Source organism: Pseudophryne corroboree, chromosome 6 (assembly GCF_028390025.1).
Source record: "Pseudophryne corroboree isolate aPseCor3 chromosome 6, aPseCor3.hap2, whole genome shotgun sequence".
NCBI lineage: Eukaryota > Metazoa > Chordata > Amphibia > Anura > Myobatrachidae > Pseudophryne > Pseudophryne corroboree.
In genome coordinates, this window is record NC_086449.1 from 563,056,195 (window position 1) to 563,067,705 (window position 11,511).

At 42.3% G+C, this 11,511-nt stretch overlaps 1 protein-coding gene and 2 long non-coding RNA genes across 3 annotated transcripts; all 3 read right to left on the reverse strand.

Moving 5' to 3' along the window:
- Window positions 1-1,604: 1,604 nt before the first annotated feature.
- LOC134935451 (uncharacterized) lies at window positions 1,605-4,447 on the reverse strand. The gene is made up of 3 exons (XR_010180151.1): window positions 4,391-4,447; window positions 2,805-3,362; window positions 1,605-1,669 (listed from the first exon to the last, which is right to left on the reverse strand). It is a non-coding gene; the product is annotated as an uncharacterized LOC134935451 (long non-coding RNA).
- An 86-nt stretch (window positions 4,448-4,533) lies between these two features.
- LOC134935452 (putative nuclease HARBI1) lies at window positions 4,534-5,916 on the reverse strand. The gene is made up of 2 exons (XM_063930515.1): window positions 5,178-5,916; window positions 4,534-5,094 (listed from the first exon to the last, which is right to left on the reverse strand). Exons 1-2 carry the CDS (start codon window positions 5,914-5,916, stop codon window positions 4,706-4,708), a joined length of 1,128 nt encoding a protein of 375 aa, XP_063786585.1. The 3' UTR covers window positions 4,534-4,705.
- Window positions 5,917-5,980: 64 nt separating this feature from the next.
- On the reverse strand, window positions 5,981-6,699 carry LOC134935453 (uncharacterized). Its single transcript, XR_010180152.1, has 3 exons — window positions 6,598-6,699; window positions 6,408-6,515; window positions 5,981-6,041 (listed from the first exon to the last, which is right to left on the reverse strand). It is a non-coding gene; the product is annotated as an uncharacterized LOC134935453 (long non-coding RNA).
- Between the last annotated feature and the right edge of the window lie 4,812 nt (window positions 6,700-11,511).

Sequence of the window (11,511 nt, forward strand, 5' to 3'; positions counted from 1 at the left end):
AATCAGGAGAATGAGGTGCGGACAAATAATGCTAGACACAAAATACAGGTGTGTGTGCTTATGCGTACGTTCGCAAAACAGAAACTAAACAGGTTTTAAAAGACAATAACGTACTGTTCCTACCTTCTGGTTCCGGATTCCTTCAGCACTCCTTACTAAGCGAAGCAGACGCTTATCTGGTCAGCACTACGAGGAATATTACCTCCCGCCTTTTGCTGACCGATAATGTCTGCTGGAATTACCTAGTGCAGATATGTGAAGAGCGGGCGAGTCCCCAATTGTTAAAGCCTATAATATATATCCTATATTAAACACTCTAAAAGGTTAATGAACACAGTACGCAATTGGCGTATGGAATACCGTAGGAGTACGCACGTAGCGTACAAACGCTTAGCCGTGGACGAGACGCACGAGCGGCACGTTCGCTCACGGCTTAAAGCGTAAAGGCAAGCACGCTATAGGCTGCCGACTAACGTAATGATACGCTATCAGCGTAGCGGACGCTCGAGACCACGAGGAGATCACGAGCGGCGCTGACGCTCACAGAGTTAAACCTTTGTAACAATATCATAAACAATGTACTTAAATTGTAAACCTTTGTGCAGTGATAAGGTGTAAATGCAACACAGTGTAACCTTGTTAGTTTAAAAGCTGTATGAGCGATTCTTACGCTCTGAGAACCCTTTAGCAATATAATAAACACTCAAATACCGGTCTAAGGGTCTAACACCTTTTAAGGGAGAGAATGAACGTTCAATCGCAAAAGAATACACAATACAAGTTATACACTACCAAACTAACATAAAATACCTAACCGAGGAGGTCATTCCGAGTTGGTCGCTAAGTTTTTCGTTCGCACAACATATTCGCAAAGTTGCGTTAATGTAGTAAATTTGCGAACATCCGCCCCCAACGTATTTTTGCACATTCGTACGCAGTATTACACAAAGTGGGCGTACGCCAAATGACATCGCAGTAATGCGAAACCATCGCAGCAATGCGAAACCATCGCATTAACACATACTTCATCGTAAAAATACTAAGTTGTAGTAGATTTACACATTTTTCCTTAAAAGTGCACACTTTTAAGGAAAAACGCACAACAATGTGTTTTTTTGCTATTAAGTGAAATTACACCTTTCAGTTTAAAGTCCACAAGCCCTCGTCAATTACGAATCCAATTAGTGTAATGATTGATAATGTTCCTAACCAATTAAGTCAGCCAAAAATACCTGAAGAACACTTTGTTGCCATAATTGGCCATCAACATGTAAAAGTCTAAAATATAAATATAGATGTTTTAAATGTGTTTTTTTTTTTTGGTGTAAAGGTGTTGTTTGTGAATGAAGGTGTTTACATGTTTATTAACACAATAATATCCTAACTTTAAAAAAAAAAAAATCTTACGTTAGATGTGTGAAATGTTTTAGGAAATCAATTTCTGCTTGGCAATCTGCTGATCCTTTTTTGCATTAATAAACACAACACCCGGTTAACTTTAAATAACTTGTTTTTATTATTATTTTTTTTGTAATCAGTAAAAAAACAAAAACAAAATGTAATCAAGCAAATTTTTGTAACTGATCAATACAATTCAATAAGCCATGCAGGTGTTGGCGCATGTTTTCCAGAATGCCCCCAAAACTTGTGGGATCTCCAACTGCAACATCTGAAATTAAGATGCAACATAAACATTAATAACTTAATCACATTACTTATTATCCAAGCAAGGCACAAAGCACACTTAAATGCAGGCATGTCCAAACTGCTGGCCTCCAGCTGTTGTGAAACTACATATACCAGCATGCCTTGACACAGTTTTGTGGTCAGAGAATGCCAAAGCTGTGTCAGGGCATGCTGGGATGTGTAGTTTTTCACCAGCTGGAGGGCCGCAGTTTGGACAGGCCTGCTTTAATGCCTAAGTGACTACATCATGGCTGCTTTAAGGATAAATCAGTAGCAGAACAACACACAAGCCTGTTCAGCAATGTTTTTGTATTTTTTACAAGAAAGTGTACCACACCATGGGGTACATTTACTACTACGGGAGTTCTATTTAAGATGGGACGTTGACCATAGCAACCAATCAAATTAAACATGTTATCTTGTAAAAGTGGACATAAAAATTACAATTATAATCTTATTGGTTGCTATGGGCAACATCCCATGTGAAAGAGAACTACCATCTTAGTAAATGTAACACCATGTTGGCATTCATTCACATCTGTAGTGAAGAGAATTAAAGTTTTGGAGGTTTGGTCCTGCATCATCACACTGCATATCAACATCTTCAGAAGGACTACATATCCTAGCATGCACACACTACCTGAAAACCGCCTTTACTAAATAAGGTCAAACAGGTTTTGAAAAATACAATAAGCATTTTGTGAGTGTAACTTTCACACCACAAATCATTGTGTTGTTCGGCTGGCTAACAAAGTGAAGCATGTGATTTGAAAGTGCAAACATTATGAATACACAGGCACAAGTGTAATAGACTAACAACATACTAAACTCCACTCAGGTAGAAATGTTAGGCTGAAAACTGAGCACATATTAAACCATGTTGTCCTGGCAACCCTGTCGAACTAATGAGTGTCGACCTAGAGTGGACACACAAAACATTGCACACATAAACACTACATATAATGATACTCACAAACATTTCTATGCAACATGAACACCATCAATAATAACTCAAAATGTTTTCCTTGCTAGCTGATTTTCAACAGTACAACAGTGCATGTTTTTACATTGTAAGTGTAAGTAGGTAATATGTATTTTACAAATGTTAAAACACTTACTTTCCTCTGCAACATGATGCTCACCACTGAGTCCATCAGGGGCTTCTTCTGCCCATTCACTGGGTGGTGAAGGCAGCTGGATGGGGGAAGGAGGAGGGATTGGGGAAGGAGGAGGGATGGGGGAAGGAGGCTGGATGGGGGAATGAGGCGGGATTGGGGAAGGAGGAGAGATGGGGTAAGGAGGAGGGATTGGGGATGTATTTTCTGAGGGTGGGTCTGATTGAGAGGGCGAGGGGGGCGGAGAGAATGTTTGGGGCGGAGAGAATGTTTGTCCAATTGAGGGTGAGGGGGGCTGAGAAGGGGAGTTGGAAGGAGAAGGAGACTGGGAAGGAGGAGAAGGGGGCACAGAAAGAGAAGGAGAGGTGGGCTGAGAAGGGGAGTGGAAAGGGGAGGGGGACTGGGAAGCTGAGGGGGACTGGGAAGCTGAGGGGGACTGGGAAGCTGAGGGGGAATGGGAAGCTGAGGGGGACTGGGAAGCTGAGGGGGACTGGGAAGGGGAGGGGGGCTGAGAAGGGGCCTGATGTTGCCTCCCTGCATCAGCTTGCCGTTGTGGTCGTCCTATAATGATATATGTATTATATTTTAGATTGCATGTTAATTTTCAGAAACACCATTTGTCAATTACACTGTTCTGTCCCATGTAAAAGACACAGGGCTTGTTTTTTTTTTTATTCTTATGATTTTTAAAACTGTTCATGTTGTCCACAGCAACCAAAATGATTATACTAAACTTTTTTGATGCTCATTACTGAATCTATTCCATTGAGTCATATTGATTGGTATAGGCAACATCACCAGATCACTATTCAAGCCACCTTATTATATAGACACCACTGATCAAGTTATTTGGTACAGTTTCCAGCCTGGGTATTAATTCTGTACAACATGCACTTGTTTTGAATCACTTTGCTACAGTCAGTACTGTTTGCCCTAACCACACACACTGTCATATTTATTAAATTAGTTCAGTCAGTGTTGCAATTACAGACTACCACTTAGTGAAAATTTGCTAAATTTATGCTAATAATCTCTGTTATGTAATGTAACTTACTGCGTGCACGCATTTGCCGGATTTGCTGGCGGATCTCCGCCAACAGTTCCGGAGTCCTCCTGCGGAGATCACTCCATCTCCTCTCGAGTTGGATGATGGTCCGCCTGCTGCGGACGCGAGACCTCAGTAGGTGGCGGACCTCCGCGTAGGCCTCGCGCTTAACCCGATTTGGGATAAAGCGCCCAACGCGGCCTACGCGGCGGTCCATCACCGCAACCAGGACGCGGAGCTCCCGCCTGGTGAAAGGTGCTGCACGCATCATGGCAATGGCGTTTTCCTTATTTGGGCATATATTTATAGTGTGTGTTAGCATGTGATTTGTCTAAAATCTATGCTGTCATTTCAATAAACTTTATTGATCTTTGCAATGCTGTGAAGAGCAGAGTGGTAATTTCGCACGAGCGGAAATACGCAGTCGCGGAAGAGGAAAAATCAAATAAAATTTTAACACACAACCACCAAATAAAACACCCACACAAACACAGACACACACACACACTTTGTTTAAAATTAAAAAAATACTCTGTGTACTCACCACATTTTGTGTGATAATTCAGCTGCACAGTCACAAAGTGGCCAACATTTAGTTTCATTTGTTTGTGTTTTTTTCATTAAAAACAGGATTAGATGAAAGAAAACTAATAAAGACACTATTTAGCAACATCACATTATTAGATTCTAAAATAAAACATTGTAAGCTTAACTTGTTTAAGGTTATTTTTAAAAAACATAATTAGAGATTCCCACACACCCGATTAATTACACAATGACCTTACAATAGCAAGCCAAATTACATCGTAACAAAATGAGCATAAGCATACAGTGTTTTAGATTATTTTCGAAAAGTAAATCAAAATACACTATACCTGAAATATTCTTCAACAATGCTTGCCCTGACTTGGCTGCCCCTCCGTGAAACACTCCCCCCACCGAATCGACGGACAACCCCTGGTTCCTCATCTGGCAATTCCTCTGTCTGAGGAAGCTCTACGCTACTCCTTACCGCGATGTTATGTAGTATAGCGCACAGGACCACTATTTTACTTGCCATCTCCGGCGAATACATGATGTCGCCACCAGTGCGGTGGAGCACACGAAAACGGCCTTTAAGGACCCCAATTGTGCGCTCCACCAGCTGTCTAGTGGCAGTAAGCGCGGAGTTAAATTCCGTCTGTGGTCCTGGCCTGGGATTACGGTAAGGAGTCATGAGCCAGGGGGTGCAAGGATATCCACGGTCTCCTGTTTGAGGAGAAAAAAAAATTAGAAAGAGTATATTCCTAAAATTGTTTAAAAATGGCTGGAAAATATGTAGGCCAACTCACCCAATAACCACATGTCTGCTCGTTGTCTTGATCTTAATCTGTGCCATATCCCTGATTGTCTAATGACATAAGCATCATGCGAGTTTCCGGGAAACTTGGCATTCAGGGAAAGGATCTGGAGGGATGGCCCACAAACAACCATTACATTCAGAGAATGAAACAGTTTCCTGTTTCTATAAATTTCTTCATTATGTCTTGGGGGCACAATAGCTACATGTGTGCCATCCACAACCCCAATAACATGTGGGAAGCGACTACCACCTTCCTCAAATTGCCACTTCACCACATCTAGGGCACCATCATCCAGAGGCATAGCAATAAATTGCTTCACACGCTTTATGAAAGCCTGGCTGACACGCCGCAGGACCTTACTGAACTGGCCCTGCGACATGCCAACCAGGTCTCCAACAACATGCTGAAATGACCCTGTGGCCAAAAAATGTAACACAGCAAGGAATTGTGTCAATGGTGGTATTGCTCTAGGATACCGAATTGAAGACTCCAGATCACTCTCTATTATGGAGAGAGTGTCTAGGATTAGATGTGGTGGCAGCCTGTATCTACGCACAACAACATCATCTGGCATCCCAAAAAGTATGACACGGGTGCGGAAAATTGGTGGCCTAGCACGCCTCCGTTGCCTTGGTTGATGAGGAGCCGGTTGTGGGGCTGGCGGTTGGGGTGGGAGTGCTGCCGTGGGTTGGGGTGGGAGGGCTTCTGCTGCCACAAACACTGACATCACACACTTAAAAAAATTTAAAAAGATATGGTGAATAAGACAAATGCAATAAAAAAACAAAAAAAACATAATATTTTAATTAAAAACGGTGTGTCAACTTACTGCAGGAGCATACGACATTTTTTCTGGATTCAATTCCGGAACAATTTGAAATTGAGACAAAAAAGGAAAAACACAAATTAAAAGTGAGAAACCTACATAGTTTATTGAAAATACAACACAAATATGTCAACCAACCAAACAGACAAATAATAAGAGCATCAAATACATAACAAACACCTAAGTATAAATTAAGAAAAATAGGTTATCCATCTAAAATAGATTCACAACAAAATTTAGCCCTTTAGTAGCTATTACAGGCAAGAACAGCACTACTTTGCTGAACAATCCTGGGAAAAATTAGTTAATTTATTATAAAGATGGATGACAAACATAAGCAAAACACTTTGAACAAACACAAACAGCCACAAACACAGGCCAAGGGGACTTACCTGCTCCTCCAAAAACAACAGAAGATTAGTGTTGTAAGGCACACCAAACAAATAAAGTGTAAGTGATTCCAAATAAAATAACGGGATAATTCTCCCAAAATAAGACACCTACAAGAGACACAAAATGACAGTAAGCACACATAGAGCCCATTAACACAAACAGCCACAAACACAGGCCAAGGGAACTTACCTGCTCCTCCAAAAACAACAGAAGATTAGTGTTGTAAGGCACACCAAACAAATAAAGTGTAAGTGACTCCAAATAAAATAACGGGATAATTCTCCAAAAATAAGACACCTACAAGAGACACAAAATGACAGTAAGAACAACATTTTTACATTAGTCCACAAAACAGAAACACTAAAGCACAGGTTTTGTTTTATAAATTTACAATCAAAATATAGATTAACAACATTTAATATTTATTAAAAAACCAAAAACATACATTGCAACAACAAACAGAGTTGCATTTAACAACAAGACGATTGCACGAATACTCACAAACGGAACTTCGCAAAAAGTATGCAATACTGTCTATATGCTAAACGCGAACAAACGGGAAAATGTATGCTTGACAATTACTCACTCAGAAAAGCACAATAGCACCTTCACGCACGGGCCACAAACTCCAAACTGCAAAATCCAAACAACTCCAAACTCCAAACTACCAACACTCACAGCGTGCAAACTAGGCCCTTAAATAAGCAGTGCAATCATTAGCAAGATTACCATACTGTACACCTGTGTGAATGAACGCGCCGCACGTAGGTATAAATAGGCACACACCTGGGCGTACACACGTCATCTCCAACATGGCTTCTCGTGAGGAATTAGCAGCAGAGATGGACCGCATTGCACAGCAGCAGATAGCATTGGCGAAAAAACGCCTAGAGTGCCAGAGACGGATGTTGGAATCCGCCTCTGCGGATTCTGAAGAGGCAGGACCTAGTACTCTGCAAATGTCAGCTTCTGAGCCCCAACAATTGAGTGGGGATACCCTGCCACACACACATACTGGCCAAACTGAGGGAGAATCAGCATTAGCCACACAAACACAACAGACAGAAGCTGCTAGTGAGGAGGAAGATGGTGAGGAGCAACAGGAAGAAACCTCACAGGCTACCTCCAGACGTAAGAAAAGACAGCCAGCATTCACTAAGAGGGAGTTGCGTGTCTTGGTCACGCAGGCCATGTCCAAAATACATAGAGGCCCCAAAAACATGGGTGCTGCTACAAAAGATCGCATCTGGAGGGACATCACACATTCTGTGAATGAAGTTGGCTCTGTCGTCAGAACATCGCAGGAAGTTAGACGACGGTAAGTGCATCTTGCCAGTCCTTTTTCTGTGCTAAGTTGACTTAAAAATGTAGTTACATGTGATGTTATGTATAGCAAACACAAGCAGAACATGTGTCCTATATATTTACATACACAAATAATAAGACTCTACTTTGCCCCTCTTTCACAATACATATGTAGGTGGGCCGACTTCAAATCCCGCCTGAAGGCAAAGAGGTCTGCGGAGTGGAATGCCTCAAGGGCTACAGGTGGAGGACCATCTGTCGCTGTGGAGTTTACAGACTTGGAGGAGATGGCGATGGCCTGTGTCAGTTATGAGGAGGGCCAAGGGGTGTCTAATATGGACACGGACCTGCCTGAGATCCTGACGGGACATGACTTGCCAGGTAAGTTTACACATGTATTTGTCTGCAATTTAAACTGTATTTATAAAAAAAAACTAATTTTTAATTTTATTTTTTTCCCACACATTCTTCTATTTGCTTGCCACAAAACACAGCACAGGGGGGTGATCAGTTTGAGTCACAGGAGGGTTATGTGGCTGAGGCTGAGGTGGAGGGACCTAGTGGGTCTGCCAGTGTGGGGCCACAAATCCCACCTCTGCAGGTTCCTACTGGCCCCCCCACCCAACCCTCTGCTATCCCGGAGATCCTGCTTGAAATCGCTAGGTATGGTGAGAGCCTAAATGCGTTTCAAGACAGGGTCATCCAGGAGGTAAGCCAGATAGCTGTCCGGCTCACTGAGCACCGAACCAGTGTTGAGCAAGGTGTTGCTTAACTCTGCCAAGGTCTGGCAGAGATCAGGCAGGGCCAAGAACAACTTGCCTCCTCATTCCAAAGCCTAGCAAATAACATCTTGCAAGGGCTCCAGGCCATCGCTGTATCCCTTGCCCACAGTGGCAGAGAGCCACCCACATCGGCTCCCTCCCCTGCCCAGGAAGAACAGCCCACTGGGCAGGCCCAACGAAGGTCGCTCCGCAGACCAAGCCAAGAAGAACAGCCTCAGGCGGGGAGAAAAAAAAGAAAGTGATGTCTCTCCAGATGGGCAGCACCCATGTTTTTCATGTTGCCTCTATGTTATTTTGGAGTTGGCTTGTGTGGCCAGAATGGATAACTCCCTCTTAGTGAAATGTATTATTTATGTTTGGAGGTATTGTAGCCTGTGAGTTTTTTTGTATAAACACCAGAGCCATCTTCCTCTTACTAGTGTGCTATGTATTGTTGTGTTTGTGTGGTGGATCCTAATTCTTTCTCAGTTGGGTCCAAATTTTTGTATGGCAGGGTGTGTAATATGTTTTATTTATGCTTACAAATTATAATTTTGTCAGAAGCTGAATTTTGCAGAGTACTGAGTTCTGCTATATCATTTGTGTCAGTGCCATATGCTTGCTGCTTGGTCCATCTCTGCCTGTGAGACTCACGTGTAGCCATGTTGTTTTCATGTTGTGAAATATTACTACAGTAATAAAAAATATAAAAAAAAAAATTGGGCAGTTTATTCAAGGTAATGCATTAGGTAAATCTTAGTTCCAGAAAGATTAGGTCAGCATATAGACACTTGTAGACCAATCTGCAATTTATACCAAAATATTGCATCAACCAAAAAATACAGGTATGCTTTGCACCACACTTTAATGTCCATATTAAGTAAACTGACACAACACTTTTTAGATTTATCTATGGTCAACAGGACATCATTTAAAACATTGTCAGATATTATAAACAAATATTAATGTTACATTTCTGACAAAATTAAAGTGTATGCTGCATTATGTGGGTGTCGGTTTCTTTTGCAAAAATGTTGCAGCTTTCAAATTAATTTTGAAATAATTTCACTTGTTTGTATTTGTTAGTCTTACACACATTAAAACAATTTAAACAAATGTTTACACACCAACTTGAACACAAATAACAACCTTATTTGGCAGTGTGTGAGATTTATATGTGAGTAGAATAAACATGTAATGTGGGTTCAGACAATTGCTGGTTGCTAACTTTCATCTGCGCAGTAATTAACAAGTAATTGCCCATCAGATGAATGTGCTCTCCAATTAACAGCTAATTACTGCATACACACTTGTAACAGTACTTCGCAAATGTAGAGTAACTGCAGACCTACTCGGCTGCTGCGTGAAGGTTGCTACGGTTTCCTATGTTAGTTTTAACAGCGACAATGTTTAATTGCGAAAAACACGCCCATTGCGAGTTGCATACTCCCACACTGTACGCCCACTTTCACGCCCATGTCGGAGCATTGCGAAGTCTCGCCTCCGCCACGCCTCCGCCACTCCTCGTTTTCGTTTGCCAGTTACGTGTGGGTTTTTTTATTGTATTTTTGCACCAATGTCGTACGGATGTACTCGCGCATGCGTATTCACGCTTTTGCGCATGCGCAGACACTTAGTTTTTGCACATTTGCGATGCGATGAATATCTGCGATCAACTCGGAATGAGGGCCCGAGTTACTACACGTTAAAATACAACAAAGACACAATTACATTTAAAGGGGGAAGGAGAGAGAGAATGGCTTACAACAAACTAGGAGATAAATAAGGTTGCAGAGTACTTACGTACAAGGGGAAACAATCGCATGCGCCTTCCTGGATATCCAGCTCCCGATTATCAGTGATGAGAGCCGTTGAGAAGAGTAGAGAGCTGGCCCAGGTCGGCTTGTCTTTATATACACTTACACACAGTACAGTACAATGGTCCCTACATTCTTATTGTTCATTGGACACAGGAATCCGTCTCCGCATTATAACAAAAGGTCATAGGTTGGTTCATACAGGTGGGCTGTGACTATTTCAAACTGCTCAGGTGGGAGGGAAACTGGGTTTCCCGCCGCATGGATAATAAAGTGCAAATATAGTAAATGTCCATAAACTTCTTATGTCCATAACTATACGCACGAGCGAGTAATCCGCTTCAAACCAACACCGGAATATTGCTAATTATATTCTCTTCCGATGGATACTAAACACCACTGTGTAACCCCTGTCTGACCCTTCGTATCAAACAAAGAGGAATCTCTTTGTCCCCGAACATGGTATATTAACTAAACTTTCAGATTCTATCAAAGGGACCATAATCTACAAAATACATTATATGACTAAAATATGTTACGATTGAGTCGCCCGCTAGATGAACACAAACTCTACCGTAAATGCGCATACCGCGCGCCTGCGAGTGCACGCGACCGCGAGTATACGCACGCACGGGAGGGCTCATGCACGTGCAGCGGGCACACGCATGAGGTGCATATATGGCAATGTGCAGCGTGATATTTTTCTGACTTTGACAAGGTTCAAACCAATGAGATTGCAGGAACTGCAACACCACATTAAGATCCCATGGTGCCACTGGGGGCACAAAGGGAGGTTGGATGTGCAGCACGCCCTTCACGAAGATCTGAACTTCTGGAAGGGAGGCCAATTCTTTCTGAAAGAAAATAGATAAGGCCAAAATGTGTACATTAATGGAGCCTAACTTTAGGCCCGCATCCACCCCTGCTTGCAAAAAATGGAGCAAACGCCTCAGCTGAAATTTTTTCGTAGGAGCTTTCTTGTATTCACACCAAGACACATATTTTCTCCAAATACGGTGGTAAAGCTTTGCCGTTACTTCTTTTCTAGCCTGAAGCAGTGTGGGAATGACTTCACTGGGAATACCCTTTCAGGCTAGGATATGGCGTTCAACCGCGATGCCGTCAAACGCAGCCACGGTAAGTCTTGATACACGAACGGTCCTTGCTGTAACAGATCCTCTCGTAGAGGAAGAGGCCAGGGATCTTCTATGAGTAATTCT

Bases quoted from the DNA above. Each gene is read 5' to 3' on its own strand.
- LOC134935452 (XM_063930515.1), bottom strand. From the start codon at position 5,916: ATGTCAGTGTTTGTGGCAGCAGAAGCCCTCCCACCCCAACCCACGGCA. The intron at 5,095-5,177 runs GTGAGTTGGCCT...CTCCTCAAACAG, and splicing joins AGCAGACATGTGGTTATTGG to GAGACCGTGGATATCCTTGC.